A 21137-nucleotide genomic window follows, 5' to 3' on the forward strand; every position below is an offset into this window, starting at 1 on the left:
CGAGAGATGTCGCGCGGTGTTCCACAGGGATCGGTCCTGGGACCGCTTCTGTGGAACAAAGGCTACGACTGGGTGCTGCGCACCGACCTCCCGAGCGGCGTCAGCGTGGTTTGCTACGCTGACGATACGCTAGTGCTAGCACACGGGAGGTCGCACCAGGCGGCCACCGACCTGATGACGAGAGCGGTTGCGATAGTCGTTGCAAGGATCCAGCAGCTGGGACTCGAGGTGGCGCTTTATAAGTCCGAGGCCATGTGTTTTTATGGCCGCGGGAATGCGCCACCTCCGGGTGGGTTCCAGATCATGGCAGGAGAGGTTTCCATCGGCATCGAGGTGACAATGAAGTACCTGGGACTCATCCTCGACAGTCGGTGGAAATTCGAGGAACATTTCCGACGTTTGGCTCCCAAGTTGGAACGAACGGGGGCTGCTCTAAAGCGGCTCCTACCCAACCTCGGGGGACCAAACGCCTCCTGCCGGAGGTTGTACGCGGGGATTGTGCGGTCCATGGCCCTCTATGGGGCCCCGGTGTGGGCACCAAATTTAAGGCGACGACCAGCTCGCGCGCTGGTTTCATCCCAGAGGGTCATGGCCATTCGGATGATCCGTGGGTACCGCACAATCTCCGGGGAGGCGGCTAACCTCCTTGCCGGATTACCGCCGTGGGATCTGGATGCGAAAGTGCTCGCGGACGTATATAGGTTACGTGCGGAGGCGCATCGCCGGGGCGAAACTCCGCTGCCACGTCAGATCAGTGCGTGGCGGGATGAGCTCCGGCGGGATCTCATGGCGGAATGGAAGCAACGACTGTCGCAACCGAGGGCTGGGCTCGCTGTTATAGCAGCGGTAAGTCCCCTCTTTGAGGAGTGGCTAGAGAGGCGTCACGGCGTCCTTACCTACCGCCTGACGCAGGTGCTTACCGGACACGGAAGTTTCGGTAGGTACCTGTTTCGGATTCGGCGGGAGGAAACGCCCGGGTGTCGGCATTGCGTGGATCACCCGGAGGACACGGTGGAGCATACAGTAGCGGTGTGCCCTGCATGGGCTGAGCACCGCCGTGTCCTCAGGGATGTGATCAGCGACGGTGACCTCTCGCGTCCGGCTTTGGTTCAGGCCATGGTGCGGAGCGAGGGGGAATGGGACGCCGTCTCCTCCTTCTGCGAAGCAGTCATGCTAGCTAAGGAGGAGGCGGAGCGCGTGAGGGAACGATCCTCCTCACGCCCCAGCCGCCGCAGAAGACACTCCGGGCGTCGGGGATCGCGTGACGATCTCCGGCCACCGTAAGTGCGGGTCTGCGGAGTAAGGGTAGCTCGCCGCCCGACCACAACCAGACCCGTGCGTACGGCGCGTCGCGTTCCGCGCGCGCCTCAAAGAGCCAGACCACCACAGATGGGGCCTAGTTGGGCTGATGCCTGATCCGGAGCTGCGGACAACGTAAAAGGTTACCGGGGCTCCGGCTCAAAGCAGGAGAAGGAACGGGGTGGTTTTTAGTCAGTAAGAGTCTGACACTCCCTCCCGCCTCACCCAAGGCGGGAGAAGTCATTGGATGATTTTCCCCCTCAAAAAAAAAAAAAAAAAAAAGGTACCTGTACAGGGAACTTGCGTAAAAGTGAACATTGCCGTTGCTACCTATGCCTTCCTCTTTGGAGATTAAAAGATTTTATGTTATTACAGTGTATTAACGTAGGCTGTAAGTCCGTCGCGTTCTGCGCGCGCCTCAAAGAACCCTCAAACCACCACAGATGTGGTCTAGTAGGGCCGATGCCTGATCCGAAGCTGCGGACTACCTAGCGGGTTTACAGGGGATCCAGCTCAAAGGGCAGAAGTAGGAAAGGGGTGGTTTTTAGTCAGTAAGTCTGACACTCCCTCCCGCCTCGCCCAAGGCGAGAGAAGTCATTTGATGATTTTCCCTCCTGAAAAAAACCTTCCTCTTTGGAGAATTCTTCTTATTTTAGGTATATTATTACAGAGAGATTAACTAACGCTATAAATCTGTAATGACGCCCTCATTAACTTAGTTACCTACATAAAACCAACACCAAAACGAACTCACATCGAACTAATTAAGCACTAGATATAAATTCAAAGAGAAAATCTTTACCCAACTGGCAACTCTCTCGAATAGTTATTGAAATAAAACTAATAGGTATCAAAAGCTCATAGGACAGCGCTGGACCGATTTTACCGATCATTAAAAAGTTTTATTTATGAAAATGGCGGCAGGACGGCACGGCGGCGACACGGTGGCGCGACTGACGACGGCTCGCCCGGTCACCCCCGGAACATCGCCAAACTTATACGTGGTACACAGATGTAGGAACCGTGGAAGTGGCTGGAATTATTGTTATAGTTTGTTTTTTTGTATGTGATTACTGTTTACTTAATGCTTTAAATTAAAGTTTTAATGACTTTACAGTTTACGTTTGGTGTTTGTGGCTGATGGATCGGACTGTCATGGGTTTGATTCAAACTCAAATTCAAATCCTTTATTGGATTCACGAGTAGGTACATTGAGAAATTTTCATGGGTGTGTGATCCACAAATTATTTTTCTAGGTGTTAGTACTGTATATAAGGACTTGACTGTATTAAGGACGATGTTTTAGTAAACACATCAGAATTACAAGAGAAAATTTAACTAAAGAATACTCTGTTTCCTCAAATTCTCATCAAGATTTTGTGAAATTCTCACTCATAGCACGTTGTTTAACCAATGTTAAAGTTTATTGTTAAGTACAATTACTTGATGGCAAAAATACTATGCTGACATTGCTAAAAGTAAAAACAAATACGGGTAGCGCTTCCAGCATTTACTATAAAAGTTCAAAGAACGTAGAACAACAAGCAAAATGCGTACACTACGCTACTCCTTGCTAACCGAAATTGGTCAGGCACCGGCCAACTTAAGTGATTGGAAGAATTTTTCCTCAACGCAAAATGTATGGATGCCAATTTACTTATTGAGATATAAAGCGTGACCGAGATATAGGGTACAGTATTGATTTATTAGCATAGATAAGGATGAATAATACAGCAATTTATTTTGACGTTTTTCCAAAACGTAGGAACACCCATCGTAAATATTGTTCCCTCGCTACAAGCGTTCGTAGTGTTTATCTACAACTTACAAGATGGAAATGTTTTATGAGTTGAATTTCTTTCTTGACAAATTGTGTTATTTAGAATCTAGCAATAGCTTGTAGGTGATCATCATCCATTAATCCTCCACGTAGAACGACAAACGGCCACCTGCATCCACTGACACCCCGCGACTCTGACACTTCTGCCTACCCCTTTGAGAATAAAAGGTGTGACGTTGTTGTATTGTCGTTTATGCCTACCTTAAGGCTCCCATACAAAACTACGCCGCACTAAATCGTATCGCAGAAATTCGCATCGCAAGTTCCTGCGATGCGAATTCGCATCGCATCGCATCGCAGTTTTGTGTGGGAGCCCTTAGTTATGGCATCAATGAAATGCAAAACTTGTTACCTTACCTAAATGGTTTATCAAAATCATCGAGTTTAACATTATTTAATTTTAGATCAATGGTCAAAGTCTATATTTCCAGAAAAAAAAAACATTCCATATCATTCTAATGAATGACGATCAAATCATTTCATCTAATATGAACCTAATACATTAACGTTGCGTAATTTTATTGGATTGTTATGGGCATTAGACCTACTTACATAATATACTTACTTATTGTCCATTAAATAAAGTGATATTATATACTTAGAAATAACTAGTAAAGCATACCCACCGGCTTGCGTATTCAGATCGCTTGCAACTACCAATGAAATTATGACAATGTATTCCAAACCAACATGGCGCGGCGCCTCCATGTGTTCGGATTTCGAATTATGAATACAGAATAGAAATGCATGGCTCATACAGCCCGCGATGGAATAGAGATGCTCAATGCTCATCAAACTCAGCATGGTAACGAGACACCGATTCCCGTAAAAAATCGGAACAAAAATATTTAATTCGAAATAAAAGAATGCTCTAGAAAATACCTTCCTATACGTTAATTTTAACTTAGTTATACACAGATTACACTAAGTATTCAAATACATATTATGGTAAACGAAAGCTCTTTTAGTAGCCGGAAAGGCAATTAAAACAAATTAGTAAAGCCATATATTCCCTAGCATCATCAAATTATTTACAGGAAAATTATCACTAAGCGTGTTAAATACAAATCGGGACATGCAATTAAAATCCAGGTAAGCAATCAATCGATTAATTAGACCGACAGTTCCGATGTATCGGTACATCGGTAGTGGAATATTAAATCGGTAACGAGAACCAATTTGGATAACTTAACGAACGAATTACGTGTTCTAGCGATAATTAATTATTATTTAAGTAAATATCTACTCGCCCAATTTATATTTTATGTTTGCGCAAAATTAGCTGATTCGATAATGACAGAATTTGAATCGGTGGCTAACTCTAATTACAATGCTGCCAACATACTGATATATTTGAAACTAGTCATTTATTTTGTTGGGGTTTCTAAATGTTTTATTAATAATTATTAAATTATTAAATTTGTTCTTTTTGCATTCATTATTTTACACTCCCCTGCAAAGCCACGGTATCCCTGCAATCTGCATATTACAAACAAATCGTATCTCACACTACTTGCTTCCTATATTTTGGATCATAATTTATAAAACTTGAAGAAAACATTTTCTTACGACAACATAGTTGTATCCTTAACTTTGTCATACAGATTTTGGAACTTTGTCGCATTATATTTTCCTTACTGGCGCGTTCGTGATTGCTCCTATGACGTCACAAGCAATTTACTAAACGCTCGCTCCATTTTGATTTTTCCCTTTGAACACGTTCGGATATTTGTCTACATTTACGAAATGTCTGTTTGTTTACCAAGGACAATCTTTGGGATCAAAGTTTTTTCAAGGAAATATTGGAATGAATTGTTTTTCTCTACAAAAGTCTATTGGGTGGATTGGATTTTGCTTCGGTTTTTAGGGTTCCGTAGCCAAATGGCAAAAAACGGAACCCTTATAGATTCGTCATGTCTGTCTGTCCGTCCGTCCGTCCGTCCGTATGTCACAGCCGTTTATTTCCGAAACTGTTGGGCCTACATAGTTGAAACTTTGTAGGATGGTGTATTTCGATAACCGCTATTCGAATTTTGAATAAAAACCGGCCAAGTGTGAGTCGGACTCGCTCATGAAGGGTTCCGTAACAGCAAGTAGATGACATAATATAAAAGTTGTAAAATAACTTGGTTTTACATAGTGTTTGTATGAACGACAAAGTTATACATGCGGTTTTTGAAATTGTTCTATTTCTTAAAAACTAATAATGATATCTGGTTCAATTGCCTTTTTTATTTTATTTTTTAGTTTTATGTTTTTTTATTTTGATATATCCAGTGTCACTCTCACAGTAAATACGAATCCAACGACACCTCTCAAGTCAAAATCCATCAAGCCGTTTAGGCTAGAGGTTGAGAAATATTCGAATTTGGCGCCAAAAATCCGCCATTTTGTTTTTTTATTATTTTGATATATCCAGTGTCACTCTCACAGTAAATACGAATCTAACGACACCTCTCAAGTCAAAATCCATCAAGCCGTTTAGGCTAGAGAGTGAGAAATATTCGAATTTTGATATATTGATATAAATATTATAAAGCTGAAGAGTTTGTTTGTTTGATTGTTTGTTTGTTTGTTTGAACGCGCTAATCTCAGGAACTACTGGTCTGATTTGAATAATTCTTTTTGTGTTGGATAGCGCATTTATCGAGGAAGGTTATAGGCTATAAATCATCACGCCACGATCAATAGGAGCCGAGCAGTGCGGGTGAAACCGCGCGGAAGTAGCTAGTTTTGATATATCCAGTGTCACTCTCACAGTAAATACGAATCTAACGACACCTCTCAAGTCAAAATCCATCAAGCCAAACGGCTGCAGAGCGTGCCAAACAATTATACATACATACATACATACATACACTCGAAAAACATAACCTTCCTTCTGGCGCAGTCGGGTAAAAAAAAATGTTTGAGTCAGTTCCAGTATGGAGTGCCCCCCTTTAATTTTTAAATTTATTAATTTTTATTTCGAATAGCGGTTACCGAAATACATCAACCTACAAAGTTTCAACTATGTAGGCCTAACAGTTTCGGAAATAAATGGCTGTGACATACGGACGGACGGACGGACAGACAGACAGACAGACAGACAGACAGACAGACAGACAGACAGACAGACATGACGAATCTACAAGGGTTCCGTTTTTTGCCATTTGGCTACGGAACCCTAATAAAACGTGTATAACATCTCAAACTTGACATGTAAAAGACTTACATTGTAATTGTAATCTATTTGCAAAAATAAATGTAATTTATTATTTGTCATTATCAAAGGCAAACTAAACTTACCGTTTATAATGTTTAATGGAGGCTGATGCCACCTTGATCTTGAGTTGGTTGTACTCGGTTTGTATATCGATCGTGCTGATGATGTCATCGATGTCCAGCGCCAACTTCACAGTGTCAGAGGCTAGCACTAACGTCGCGCGGCTCACCACCCATTGGAACCAAAGGAATGTCTTCAACGGTCGCTCTGAAAATTTCATAATATAAGAGCTCTATCTATCTGACTGCCTCGTTGGTCTAGTGGTCGCAAGTGCGACTGCCGGACAAGAGGTCTCGGATTCGATTCCTGGGTCGGGCAAAGTATTGCTGGACTTTTTTCGGTTTTCCGAATATTTCTCAGTAGTAGCACGGAGTCTGGAATCCCCCCCTTTATCAATCACCCCCTATTACATGGGACTTACATGGTATAATATAACACAAATGGTGAAATGTGGGTGTACATGGTATAGCGACATAACGTGCCTCAATGTGCACCTCTGCTTACCCCTTTTAGGATAAAAGTTTGCGTTGCAAGTGCTCCATCTCTGTGCACCACTACTTTGCTTAACTTTTGAGTCACAGTGAAATGTTACGTATGTATGCTTATACGTATAGCGCCTAAAAGACTGCATCAAATTGAATGATAGGGATGATGACGGGGTGTGAAAATTAAAAATCTAATTAGTCCGTCAGTTACCAGCAAAAACGTCATTTCTAGGTATTAAATGAACCTAGAACCCTAAAACTTGGGGTGCGGCGCCAGAAGACCTCCCCGTGGTGCACCCTGGGTAAGGGTGATAGTCTCCCTAACGGGGGTGATAGGGTTGGAGTGGCTTTTGCCCGTAGCTAACTTCTGGACGGGGCGGGCGAACTCAGGATGGGTTCTGGAGGCGACAGGCTTTGTGTTGGCACAAGGCCTGTGCTTCCGTGGGGTCGCTTTTCCGCCCATTTCTCTGAATTTAGCAGAGAACATGGCGGAGAAACAAGGGCGGTGCTCGTTGTGCATTCACCCAACGAGAAGCATCGGGACACAAGTAGTGCCTCGACTGCAGCCGTCGGAGTCGTAATCCGGGAAAAGTTCATGGCTGCATGACTTGGAACGGACGACGGTCTTGGCTTGGTCGCCCAGACCGCGAGGAAGATAACCTCTATAAAAAAATCCTCCAATACCAAGTTCTGGTGCGCGGCGAGGGTATGCATGGCTGAGGAATAGAGTCAGTCGCGAGCGCACCCCCAGCTAGGGGACCGGTGGACCCTCTAGTTGAGTACTAAATTTACACTTACCCAGGTACAGGGGGCATTGCCTGGGCGGACCGTTTATTTCCCCCATACTCGTGGGACTTATATGGAGAAGTCAAAAAATAAAACTAAAACCACCAACTAATGAGGAGGAGAGGGTAAGTGAGCTCAGCTCGCTTGCTGTTGCTGGAGAGAGTCGAAGTGGCTCTGTTTCCCGTGGGCCCATACGGGCCCCAAGTCGGAGGGTGTCGGGCTCTGAGTCAGATTCCTCATCCGCATCTGGCGCTTGCTCACTGCGCAGCGTGAGCTCGCAGCGCCGAAAAGGGGGACGTTTAAACGTCCCAGGTTGGAGGAGGGTCGTCCTCCAACGAGCAGGAGGCCCCAGCCCCTAAGATCCCTACGGCTTCGCGGGGTAGGGTTAAAAGAAAAGGCAGTGAGAGGCTGGTCCACTACTCAGGCCGAACCAACCGAAGCCGACTCCTCTGAAATGGAGGTGTCTGGCGGCGAGGGCTCGGTAGGTCAGAATGATGCTGTAACTGGCGGGATTAGCCTTCGTAAGGCGGTTATGGAGGCACTCCGGATGGTGGCTGGACAGAAGACCCAGAACGCCCGAAACGGAGTGCTGAGACACGCAAAGGCCACTATTATGAAGGCCGCTCGACAAAACGGGCTGCCTTTAGCAGCAGGGCGGCAGATGAGCGCCTTACAAAAAGAGCTGGGGGAGATGCGGCAGGAGATGGCCCGGTTGACAGCCTCTAATGCGGCTATGGAGGCCGAGCTTCGTTCGGTTAAGGCCGAGCTCGCCGCTGCTCGCGGAGGTCGAGGCCAGTCCTCACAGTCAGCGGAGGCTGACATGAATGGTCTGGTGCGGCGGGAAATGGCTGCGTTTCAGCAACGTTTTGACGTGCTAGAGAGCAGGATCCTCCGCCCCTCACTTGCAGCGAGTCAAGCAGCTCCAAGAACTTTTGCAGCTGCAGCGGCGACCAATTCTGGTCAGTCAAGCCGCTCTGCTCAAGGCCAATCGCCGGCGAGTGAGCTGGTAGCCTCTCCAGCGCAGGTTCCGGCTGCACCGGCTGCCAAGGCGCCGAAAGGTCGCAGTGAGTCAGCCAGCTGGGACACAGTGAGTCAGCCAGCTGTTGCCCCAACCGGAGTAGAGCCTACCTCGGTCTCGGATTCTCCTCGGCGGCGAATGGCAGGTGGTTAGAGAGGCTAGGAGGACCGCCAAAGAGGGACGAAAGCGCCGGAAAAAGGAACAGCGGCAGCGGTGGCAACAGCGGCGCAAGGAGAAGCGCGCTGCGGCAATGCTTGTCGCCCCTAAAACCGCGGCGGTAGTGATAACGCTACAGCCGGGCGCGGTTAAAAGGGGCGTCACGTACGGCGACGTCCTTGCGAAACTGAAGGCGGCGGTAACTCCCGCGGAGTACGGAGCCCCAGACGGGTTTTCGATGAAAGTTACGGCGACTGGAGCCCGCCTACTGGAGGTTCCCGGCGCGGCCAACGGTCCATCCGCTGACGCTCTTGCCGAAAGGCTCAGGGCGTGTCTCGGGACGGACGAGGCTCGCGTGTCCAGGCCCACCAAGTGCCTAGACTTGCGCATATTGGGCCGACAATACGCCTACATTTACAGGTAGGAATCAAATGAGGGTCATGCAGCGGGGCTACCCACTACAATTTTTATTTTCATTTTTCTTCTATCACTTGTCGTCGGTACACTATAATCTATAATTTATTTATGTAATTAAAATATATGTATGTATGTTTATTCTAATATTCGCCTTTTATTTTACTTATTTTTATTTTATTGTGTTGCTTTCTGTCGCCATATTTTACGTTTTCTCCGTCCGTGGGTCACTGCGAAGGGTGCCAACTGAAAATTAGTGCTGGGTACTTCGGTGCCCAGCTCATACTGAGGTGGCAACCCTTTTGGATTGGGCACGTTGCCACCTTGTTTTTTGTTTTAGTTTTACTTTTATGTTATTTTTGTTATATGTTACTTTTTTTCATATTGTGTTGTATTTTTTTCCTGTTTTTTATAAAATAATAATTTTAATTTTCGATTTGTTCTTTGGTGCATTGTGCCCGGTGCAAAACAAATATTTTTTCTTTCTTTTCTTTCTTTTTCAGTCAGACAGGCCCCATGTGGCCCGCGTTGGGCGCTGAGGCAGCTGGACCGGGAGCTATTCCTGGAAGCCGCCATCGTGCAGGCCTGGGTGATACCACCAGACAGGCCTGCCGACGTTATCGAGGAGGCACGGTGGCTCCAGGACGCCATGTACAGGATTTGTGACGTGGCGATGCCCCGGGTCCGTCCAGGACAGCGGAAGCGCCAGATGTACTGGTGGTCGCAAGAGGTGGCTGCTCTGCGCAGTGCGTGTGTTGCTGCGCGACGCCAGTACACAAGGCACCGCAGGCTTCGTATCTGTCCTCCAGATGCGGAACCTAGAGAGGCGGAGTTATATGAGGGGTACAAGGCGGCGAAAGTCGCCCTAAAAACGGAAATCCGGCGGGCCAACAACCAGGCCCGCCAGGATATGCTGGAGACTCTGGATAGAGACCCGTGGCGACGCCCCTACCTAATGGTGCGTGACAAGCTCCGCACACAGGCTTCCCCGCTGATACAGAGTCTCCGGCCAGAGGTTTTTTTTTATAAGTTTATTTACAGTTGTTCTCCACGGACTCTTGGTCCGTGCCCTTGTCATACAATTTGATTTTTTTTTACAATAAATCTTATCAATATTGTATCTACGTTACACACTACATTTAACCACAACTATTAAATTATAACTACAAAAATATTTACGATTAACATATTTGGTTTTTTTTTATTCAAAAAATTTAATTTACCGACAGCTCTGCCAAGTCAGCCCACCAACGCGCTAGGCAAGCCGACCTGCCCCAGCAGAAGGCAGCCGTTCATCAGTATGACGTGTGTATCAGCAATTGGTTCGGTCAACCATTTTTTTGGGAACGGAACAACCCAACACACAGCGCCATTGACTGTAGAACATTATATTATTATATTATGTGTGCATGACACCTCAGCCCTTGTCGCGTGAGCTGACTCCAACAGAGCTTACAGAAGTCAAAGAGTTAACAATTATATAATTATGTATATAGCAGTTATGTTCTTATTGACGCTTTCCGCATACATATTTCCTCCTGCTATATAATTTTTTATTTTAGTCTAAGGAACATTCCTCACCCAAAAGGCCACCACTGTCGCGTTTCTGTGTTTGATGGCCATTTTCAGGTTGTAATCCATAATCCTATGGTCGCTCTCATCAGCCGCCCTTCTGATCAATTTACTTATCGCGTCATCACAGTTGTCCGTGTAGTAGATGCAACTATGTGTGTGACGCGACATTGCAACTACTGCATGTGGTACGCTATCATGAATTTTCTGCCTCTTTGTTGCTGTGTTCACAACTACCACCTTCGCGGACGAAAGCCCCTGAGCCTCGTGTATGGTGAGGATGCGTGATCCCTCGCCCGACCCGTATCCCTGGTTCTTAAGGGATTTCTTTTCTGCCTGGGTGTGTACCAGGTATAAGGTGTCGGGGAGTGATTTTGGGATCATCGCTCCCGAGAATCTTTTTGTCTCAAGGGATCTCACGCCCGACCTGGACGAGTATATGCCACTGTAAACTGTGTTCAGTGCATAGGCCACGTCCATTGGATTCCTGTGGGTACACAGCAACTCCTGACTTATGGGTGTGATATGTGTAGGGCGGCCGTAGTGGAGAGGGAAGAGGTTGTCACGATCAATGAACGGGAGCTGATTTATGTCACCAATTAGCAGGACCTCCTTGGCTAAAGTTATTCGGGCGGCCATCACCACGGCTCCAAAGTGGTTCATAAAAGCCTCGTCTACCATTAGTCGAGTGCAGCTTGTTGATGTCAAAACATATGTCACACCACCGTGAGACGACAGAGGCTTGCGGGGAGCGGGGGATGAGGCGCAGCGAGTTGCCCCGCGCGCGCAGTGACACATTGACTCATAGGACACGGAACGAAGCGCGCGTTCTTATTATCTTATTCTTATTATATGAACCTATACAGTAAATACAGTCCGCTATTTTATTTCGCCAACACAGCTCTCTCGCCCCTTCAAGCCGTTTACTAAGATGGACGCCATTGTTCGAACCCTAGATTTGACTAGTAATCCCCCAAATCGGCAAGATAGTTTGTCTCTGAGGTCATTTACTTTTTTTTTATCGTTTATTCACTTAAATCTATATCTTCTATCTATACATATAATAAAATCGTAGAAAAGTGCTGTCTGTACATTGAAAATAAAAATAAAAAAAATAGCCGGGGTTATTGTTATGTCGATGTCGAACCCAAAAATGTAATTAACTTTTTTTTTTTTGTCTGTTTGTCTGTTTATCTGTTTGTCTGTTTGTCTATGCGCGCTAATCTCAGAAACGGCTGATCCGAGTTGGATGCGGTTTTCACGAATATATTGTGGTTTGGTTTATGTCAAATTAAAGAATCACGTCGAACACTATTCTATGCTTATACCAATAATCTCCGCAACTATTTGACGGATTTGGTTGAAATTTGGTACAGATATAGTTTAGAACCTTAGAAAGGACTCCGTTCGTCCAGTGAAACCTCGGAGTTCACCAGCTCTCAAAGGTTATGCCATCCAGTCCGGATTCCGATATGGATTTTGCCTTTTCTAATATCCCATCGTCTAGCATAATCCTGGTACACTTGGCAACCACCACTATGGAATCGTCGGGGAGAGTTTTAAACTTCACTACTCCGCATCGATTTGATTCCTTCTCGCCCAGAGACACAAATCCTGCAATGGCGTTGTAAGCTGCCATACTACGACTTATAGAGGTTCCTCTCAGCACTCTCGATGTATTGTTGTCATATATGACTGCTTCCGCTGCTTCGAGTCTGTCGTTCAGTATCACCTCGTTACCCTGCAGATAGGTTTGCAGGATGGCTTCGCAATTCCGCAGGTTAACCTGCTTAGTTGCTTCTATAACTGCGACAAACTCGAGAAAAGCGTTTATGAGATGGTCTCTGGGGGTGGCGACTTGTCGAAGCTTCGGTGGACAAACGTGGCCCATAGCTGCTCTTGTTGGGGATGACATGGAATGAGCAAACTATATTTGAGCGGGACGTCTCTCCGATCCCTGAGTGGACTTGGATGCATTTTTCCTGAAAGGTGACGCAATGAGTCCGGTTACTGAGCATATGGCTGTTGTTATTGCCCACATTCTGCCTCGGGACTCTAGTTTTTTATTCTCCCTTTCGGTGGCCCGCTGTTGTTGATGCAGAGCGCTCTGTTGCAAATATTGTTGCTGTAAACGCTCTGAGCCGCTTGGAGAATCCACTCTTGGCTGGCGCTGAACTGACCTCTTGAGGAAGCTCAAATCTTCCCCCCTGTCCTCGTACACGATGACCTCATGATGTTTCGAGGCCCTGATACAGCCCATAATGTCTGCCGTTTTCCCTTTCTCATAAGCCAGCACTGCAGCGTCTACGCTAATTATGCTGGAATGTACGCCTTCTACGTCTCCCCACTCACCCACGCCTGACAGCACCCCACATGCTTGCGCAAAACAAGTTATTGTGTCATCGTCGTCGTCGCTGTAGCCCACATCGGGCACCGCAGGGGCGGAGTCATGCACGGAGGGATGTAGCCCCTCTGTGATTGGGGGAACAAGGTGGTGACCACCTCCTCTACAACCTCTGGCCGGTTGTGGCCGGGGCCGGACGCCAACGCCTTCAACTCTTTGCCCTGGAGCTGCATTTTGGAGGCACTACGGTATCATCGGGTGCCTACCTATCTGTCGTATAGTCGAGGCTTATCTGACGGACAGATCCGTCACCATCACCGTCTACCCCGGTCACTGAGGTGAGTGGAACCGGCGAGAGATGTCGCGCGGTGTTCCACAGGGATCGGTCCTGGGACCGCTTCTGTGGAACAAAGGCTACGACTGGGTGCTGCGCACCGACCTCCCGAGCGGCGTCAGCGTGGTTTGCTACGCTGACGATACGCTAGTGCTAGCACACGGGAGGTCGCACCAGGCGGCCACCGACCTGATGACGAGAGCGGTTGCGATAGTCGTTGCAAGGATCCAGCAGCTGGGACTCGAGGTGGCGCTTTATAAGTCCGAGGCCATGTGTTTTTATGGCCGCGGGAATGCGCCACCTCCGGGTGGGTTCCAGATCATGGCAGGAGAGGTTTCCATCGGCATCGAGGTGACAATGAAGTACCTGGGACTCATCCTCGATACAGTCGGTGGAAATTCGAGGAACATTTCCGACGTTTGGCTCCCAAGTTGGAACGGACGGCTGCCCTAAAGCGGCTCCTACCCAACCTCGGGGGACCAAACGCCTCCTGCCGGAGGTTGTACGCGGGGACTGTGCGGTCCATGGCCCTCTATGGGGCCCTGGTGTGGGCGCCAAATCTAAGGCGACGACGGATGATCCGTGGGTACCGCACGATCTCCGGGGAGGCGGCTAACCTCCTTGCGGGATCACCGCCGTGGGATCTGGAGGCGAAAGTGCTCGCGCACGTATACAGCTTACGTGCGGAGGCGCATGGCCGGGGCGAAACTCCACTGCCGCGCCAGATTAGTGCGTGGCGGGATGAGCTCCGGCGCGATCTCATGGCGGAATGGAAGCAAGGACTATCGCAACCGAGGGCTGGGTTCGCTGTTATAGCAGCGGTAAGTCCCCTCTTTGAGGAGTGGCTAGAGAGGTGTCACGGCGTCCTCACCTACCGCCTGACGCAGGTGCTTACCGGACACGGAAGTTTCGGTAGGTTCCTGTTTCGGATTCGGCGGGATGAAACGCCCGGGTGTCGGCATTGCGAGGACCACCCAGAGGACATGGTGGAGCATACAGTAGCGGCGTGCCCTGCATGGGCTGAGCACCGCCGTGTCCTTAGGGATGTGATCGGCGACGGTGACCTCTCGTGTCCTGCTCTGGTTCAGGCCATGGTGCGGAGCGAGGGGGAATGGGACGCCGTCTCCTCCTTCTGTGAAGCTGTCATGCTAGCTAAGGAGGAGGCGGAGCGCGTGAGAGAACGATCGTCCTCACGCCCCAGTCGTCGCAGAAGACACTCTGGGCGTCGGGGATCGCGTGACTATCTCCGGCCACCGTAAGTGCGGGTCTGCGGACGGCGAGCAAGGGTAGCTCGCCACCCGACCAGAACCAGACCCGTATGTAACGTTTTAAAATAATCTACAAGATGGACATTAAAATAAAAAATTGTTATCTCCCTTAACCTAATGTTATAGTGTCAGTTATTATTACTTAATACAAAATATAGGGTATGGTGTATTTGTTAGATTCACTAGGAAAATAATGCAATAATGTTAACAACATAAAAAGCCTGTACATACTTTTTTGTAATGTCCTTTCGAATATCGGCACCAGTACTGATTTTTCACTCGTATCTTCTTCTGACGGGGTCGCTAACTCGTTTATCTCTGACACAGACCTGCAAATGTGAATGTATCATCAAAACACTCCTTTATATTTTTTCTTTAAAAAAAGATAGATGTCATTAATAAACTAACTCTTGCCCGCGATTTCCTCCACGTGGAATTAAAAACGATTAAATCACATGAATAAAATACCCCTCCCGCTCGCATACCCCTCCCCCTTACCATCCATTCCCCTTCCTACCATAACCTTCCCCCTTCCTTTTCCCCTCCCTCTTCACCTTTCCCCTGCTTTGAACTACTTTGAAACTTTGTAACTCTCTCTTTTTTTTAAAAAGGTTTAGTGTTTCTTAAGCTACAATTAGATATAGAAATTGAATATATCGGAATTCCTTAAAAATCCATCTGAAAAGTTTACTACCGGCGTTTTTACACGAAAACATTTTTAATTTGGAATTGCATACAAAATATACAAATAATACGGTCTTCAAATATCGTGATTTTTCGAATGCCCTTAACTCGGCAATAAACTACCATATGGAAAATTAATTGCGCGGGCCCATCAATATCCATTCTAATATCAAGAAATTTCATCACCATTTTTTATTTTGGCTATCCGCTTCACGTGGAATGCCTGAACACACCGTACTGGTACATACCGTGATCGTGCGGTCCATGGCCCTCTACGGCGCCCCTGTGTGGGCGCCAAACCTGATGCGGCGACCAGCTCGGGCGCTGCTCACGTCTCAGAGGGTCATGGCCATCCGGGTGATCCGAGGATATCGCACGATCTCCGGAGAGGCGGCGAACCTCCTTGCCGGATTACCGCCGTGGGATTTGGAGGCGAAGGTGCTCGCGCGCGTCTTCAGTTTGCGCGCCGACGCGTGTCACCGGGGCGAAACTCCACTGCCGCGCCAGATTAGTGCGTGGCGGGACGAGCTCCGGCGCGATCTCATGGCGGAATGGCAGCAACGACTGTCGCAACCGAGGGCTGGGCTCGCTGTTATCGCAGCGGTAAGTCCCCTCTTTGAGGAGTGGCTAGAGAGGCGCCACGGCGTCCTCACCTACCGCCTGACGCAGGTGCTTACCGGACATGGGAGTTTCGGTAGATTCCTGTTCCTTATTGGGCGGGAGGAAACGCCCGGGTGACATCACTGCGAGGACTGCCCGGAGGACACGGTTGAACATACGGTGGCGGTGTGCCCTGCGTGGGCAGAGCACCGCCAAGTCCTCAGGGATGTGGTCGGCGACGGCGACCTCTCGCGCCCGGCACTGGTTCAGGCCATGGTGCGGAGCGAGAGGGACTGGGATGCCGTCTCCTCCTTCTGCGAAGCAGTCATGCTAGCTAAGGAGGAGGCGGGGCGCGTGAGAGAACAAACCTCCTCACGCCCCAGCCGTCGCGAGAGACACTCCGGGCGTAGGGGATCGCGAGACGATCTCCGGCCACCGTAAGTGCGGGCCTGCGGACGGCGAGCAAGGGTAGCTCGCCGCCCGACCAGATCCAGACCCGTGCGTGCGGCGCGTCGCGTTCTGCGCGCGCCTCAAAGAGCCATCAGACCACCACAGATGGGGCCCAGTAGGGCTGATGCCTGATCCGGAGCTGCGGACTACCTAGCGGGTTTACCGGGGCTTCGGGTCGAAAAGCAGGAGAAGGAACGGGGTGGTTTTTAGTCAGTAAGAGTCTGACACTCCCTTTCGCCTTGCCCAAGGCGGGAGAAGTCATTGGATGATTTTCCGCCCTCAAAAAAAAAAAAAAAAAAAACTGGTACATACCGTATCAATGATCTGTGTGAGCTGCCGATTGAAGTGAAGCTGCTTGTGTTAGGGATCAAGATCGGTGGCCGCTTCAGTAACGTGTTGATGTGAGCCAAACAGTGGATTGCCGCGGCCATCGTTTGAATCTGTAAACACATGTAATAATTACATCGGTGGCTTGGTAATCACAGGTAGTCTTCTAGAAGATGTACCTGGCATTCCTTGGCAGTGTGGTTGTAGTAGAGTTGAAGGTTCGCATTATAGAATGATATTCAAGCGGAGATCTCTTTACAAAAAAAATATGTATAAAATGTTGACGGGTGTTGTTTTCGTGACTTTGGACGGTGGTAAAAACGATGGTGCTGTCAAAATGTAACTCTAAGATGGCTGCTACACATTCACATGCATGTGCACGTACAAGTACATCCCTTTCCAACTATGCCTGAGCAGAGATCCCCGCTTGATTATCATTCTATAATACACACCTAAAAGTCCAAAGGATATCTCCAAATACTTAAACAAAAAATTTAATGGTATATGGTTCATAGATAATCGTATTTTTTTTAATTGAAATTACAATTGCAAATCGGAAAGACATACATATTTAAAAAAAAAATAGGTTTTCTATCAAGAATATATTAAAAATTATTGATACATTTTTATAGGAAATTTCCTGATCTACAAATTATGTCTAAGATAATTTTGCGATAAAACTTACCGTTTTCAAGAAAATCGCGAAAAACCCATTTTTTGGACCTTCTTACCCCGCTAATTTTTTTCCTTAAACGGTATCAATTGGGACTTTTGACACAATGTTTATAATTGTGATTTGAACATTTGTACCAATTTTCAGCTAGGTGTGAATTTGTCGTGGGTCAAATGTCTAATTTGACCGGACTAAGAACCGTGGCTTAAAATAAAATATCAATATAATATAATCATAATGTTTATTATGCCTATAGTTTTACAAAAAAACAAATGCCAAACTAGATATTTTGTATTTACGTACAAAAATGCAAAGATTTTTTTGTCGATTTTCTTCGTTTAGTAAAATTACACTTTTTACCTACAGACATATTTTTAAAATTAACAAATAACTCGATTGAATTTAAATACGAATTGTTTATAAATATAATATCAAACGGTATGTTAAAATAGTATTGTTATCAATTTGCGCCCATGAATGCGATGTTTCACATGAAATAGACATATCCGTGTAGTATGGGAACAGCTTTATCACAAGTAATGTTATTGCTATCGATAACAGTCTGGGGGAACTGGGGACAATTAAAAGATGAGATTAAAAAATATATTGAGGGAAAAATTTGTAATACGTGAGATAATAAATGAATAGGATACCTCGAACGTAACTATTCAGTTTTCAAGGAAGGCAAGTTTAAAACGAACACAAGGTCGATAGAAAGCGGGCTGCTCGCAGGCGGACTTGCCAACTGCAAACGAAATACATAAGTCAACAATTGCCTTCCTTACCTGATATACAGAAAGAGGGGGAGAGGGGATGAGTGGGGAAAGGGATAAAGGGGAGAGGGGTTGAGGGGCGGTAAGGTATGAGGGGGAAAGGGGATGAAGGGTGGTAAGGTATGAGGGGGAAAGGAAGGAGTACCATAGATTGAAAGTAGAAGCGCGTAATATCGTCAGTATTACTGGCATTGTATTTACTCAAAATTATTTAATTTGAAAATCGCATTCATAGTAATTTGATATAAATGTTTGGTAGTGATTAATTATAGAACGTTTTATTAATAATTTTGTTCGCTTCAGTTAGGGCTTATTCATGCTATAAGACACATGACTGCAAATATTCTACATTTATGCTATTTTTGAGCAAGTTAGACACCGTTACTGGATGAAAAAATTTTGGTTTTTGTGTCGGATAATTATGTCCATTTATTTCATCGAGAAAGGCTATAGGTGACAAAATGACGCTACGATTAATAGGAGCCGAATTACGAGTACCTAGTAAAAACTTGTACAATATTCGTTGCAACACTGTTTAGCAACTGTAGTTTCCAAACATTTGTTACCACTATACCTTGTGCGCTGTAACAAGGTGCGGCTGACAGATGCCTGTATGACGTTGACGTCTCTCTTTAAGGATGGACATTAGAAAAATGTTTTTTTATCGCTATCGATACTCGCAGCATACATTTAATTCTCTTTAATTTTTTATTAAATATGTGTGTTATTTAGTTGTGCAGTGTAACTACGTGTAAATACTTGTCAAAATAAATATTTTATGACCGAGCCCTGAGGTGTTTCAGAGTTTCAGTTTTACAGAACCGTGAAGAATATAAGTGTATATTAGTTTGTATATGTTACTAAAGCAACCACGATCTTTCAGATTAAGTACCACCACGCATTATCAAAGGCGCCGGAAATGTCTACTACATATTTGTGCTCAGATAAAGTCACTGTGGTTCGGGCAGAGAGAGCCGCGTCTACAGTAGATTTACCCACATAATTAAAGGTTTTTTAAGAGTGATAATTGAACGACGCACGATTTTCGTTTTTTATTCTAAAAAAACATCGACTACCTATCCATCGTAGCAGTACATCCCATCACTAAACACGACTATGGCTTTACGTTATACGCATAACACTTTACTTTATTTTTCATTTCATTAGATTTTATTTAAAGACTAGAACATTCCGGTTGGATTTAATTTAATTAACTACACTTCCGAATGATTTAACATAATACGAATGTGATACAGTTAAAATACTAAGGCATAATTTTTAAATCGCAGCAACTTTCAAGAGTGATACGAAACGTTACTGAATCTGTCAGCCGCACCTTGTTACAGCGCACAAGGTATAGTTGTAGTATAAAAAATTATAAGTTTTTAAACTGACATGGTCACTAACACTATTATTAGAACTTATGACGGGATATTTACCATGTTTATTCACTTTGGTGTGTTTCCAAATTTAAAAATAAAAAAACCCCCGACATAAAAACTTAATTTCCCTTTAAAAAGTAAAAAATAATAAAAGAAACCTAATCTTAAAGTACCTAAGAATGTACTAATAATGCTCCTAATTATTTCTTACTTCTCTACGATTTTTTCATAAGTATCACATGCTTGGTGTTAACATTAAAGTAAATTGATGTTTAAGTACTTAACTATAACGTAGAAAATAGAAATACAGCGGCGCGGGCGGCGGTGTGCAGTCCGTATTCATGCGGTCCCCCAACGTGACGTATTTTTTTTTAGAATTGTTAGTACATTCTTAGATACTTTAAGATTAGGTTTCTTTTATTATTTTTTACTTTTTAAAGGGAAATTAAGTTTTTATGTCGGGGGTTTTTTTTAATTTTTAATTTAATTTTTTATTTCATACTTTTTATAGGTAGGTTAGGTTAAGTTAGGCTTAGTATATTACATATACTTACTATAATTTCAATTCTTGTTAAGGTAAAGATTACATTCAAGGTCAAGCTCGTTCACTTTGATTTTTTTTTTTACTTATTAATTACTAGTTTTTGTTTCTATAAGTAGGCTAAAGATTACATTGGTGCAGGTTTTATATTTTTGTATTTTATAAAATACTCATATTGCATTTTATTTTTAATTTTTTAAAAACTTTTTAGAATTTTCTTTTTTATTTTTTTCGTTTGAGACCCCATCCCAGTATATTTGCAGACCTTCGGTTAATCTCCCGCTTACGTTACTTTCACCGCCCATAACTTTAAACCGGCTCAACCGATTTTCATCAAACATGTCTAAAAACACTCGCACATAAGTCCCCTTTAATACGAAAAAAACTAAATTGAAATCACTGCATCCGTTCGGGAGTTATGATGCCACAGACAGACAGACAGACACGTCAAACTTATAACACCCCTCTTTTTGCGTCGGGGGTTAATAAAATAAAAGAAGCATTACCTGACCCTGTTCCAGCCGGATGATGATGGGCGGAGTGTCAGCGTGCAGATGTACTCCCAAGGAGATCAGCGGTCCATCCGTGATGGTGATCACCTCCGGAGGTAGCTCTGTCTGTGACGTCGTCTGAAAAGAACATTAAGCATTATTATATCCTAGCCCTATCTATCTATCTTCTATCTATATATATAAAAATCAATTGCTGTTCATTAGTCTCGCTAAAACTCGAGAACGGCTGGACCGATTTGGCAAATTTTGGTCTTGAATTATTTGAAAAAGTCCACGGAAGGTTTAAAAGGTGAGAAAAAATATGTTTGAGGCGGTACGAAGTTTGCCGGGTCAGCTAGTAGTAGAATACAATCATTGATAACTAGTCTCAAACAGTCAAAGAAGAAATATGCTTTTTTCTATTTTGTATAAAAT

At 45.4% G+C, this 21137-nt stretch overlaps 1 protein-coding gene across 3 annotated transcripts in view; it reads right to left on the bottom strand.

Annotated features, from left to right (window-relative positions):
* LOC118268317 (intermembrane lipid transfer protein VPS13B) overlaps nt 1-21137 on the bottom strand; it is a 136378-nt gene that overhangs the window by 83856 nt on the left and 31385 nt on the right. For 2 of the 3 annotated variants that reach the window (XR_004783024.2, XM_035582796.2), the window contains exons 26-29: nt 20718-20840; nt 16828-16955; nt 15013-15110; nt 6428-6611 (exon numbers count right to left, since the gene is read on the bottom strand). Coding sequence is in view for 2 of the 3 variants with exons in the window: in XM_035582796.2 (XP_035438689.2) it covers nt 6428-6611; nt 15013-15110; nt 16828-16955; nt 20718-20840 (533 nt within the window). In the remaining variant the exon portion in view is untranslated. The remainder of the gene's footprint in view (nt 1-6427; nt 6612-15012; nt 15111-16827; nt 16956-20717; nt 20841-21137) is intronic. The other variant, XM_050704327.1, reaches the window with a different exon arrangement.

Source organism: Spodoptera frugiperda, chromosome 25, assembly GCF_023101765.2.
Source record: "Spodoptera frugiperda isolate SF20-4 chromosome 25, AGI-APGP_CSIRO_Sfru_2.0, whole genome shotgun sequence".
Taxonomy (NCBI): Eukaryota; Metazoa; Arthropoda; class Insecta; order Lepidoptera; family Noctuidae; genus Spodoptera; species Spodoptera frugiperda.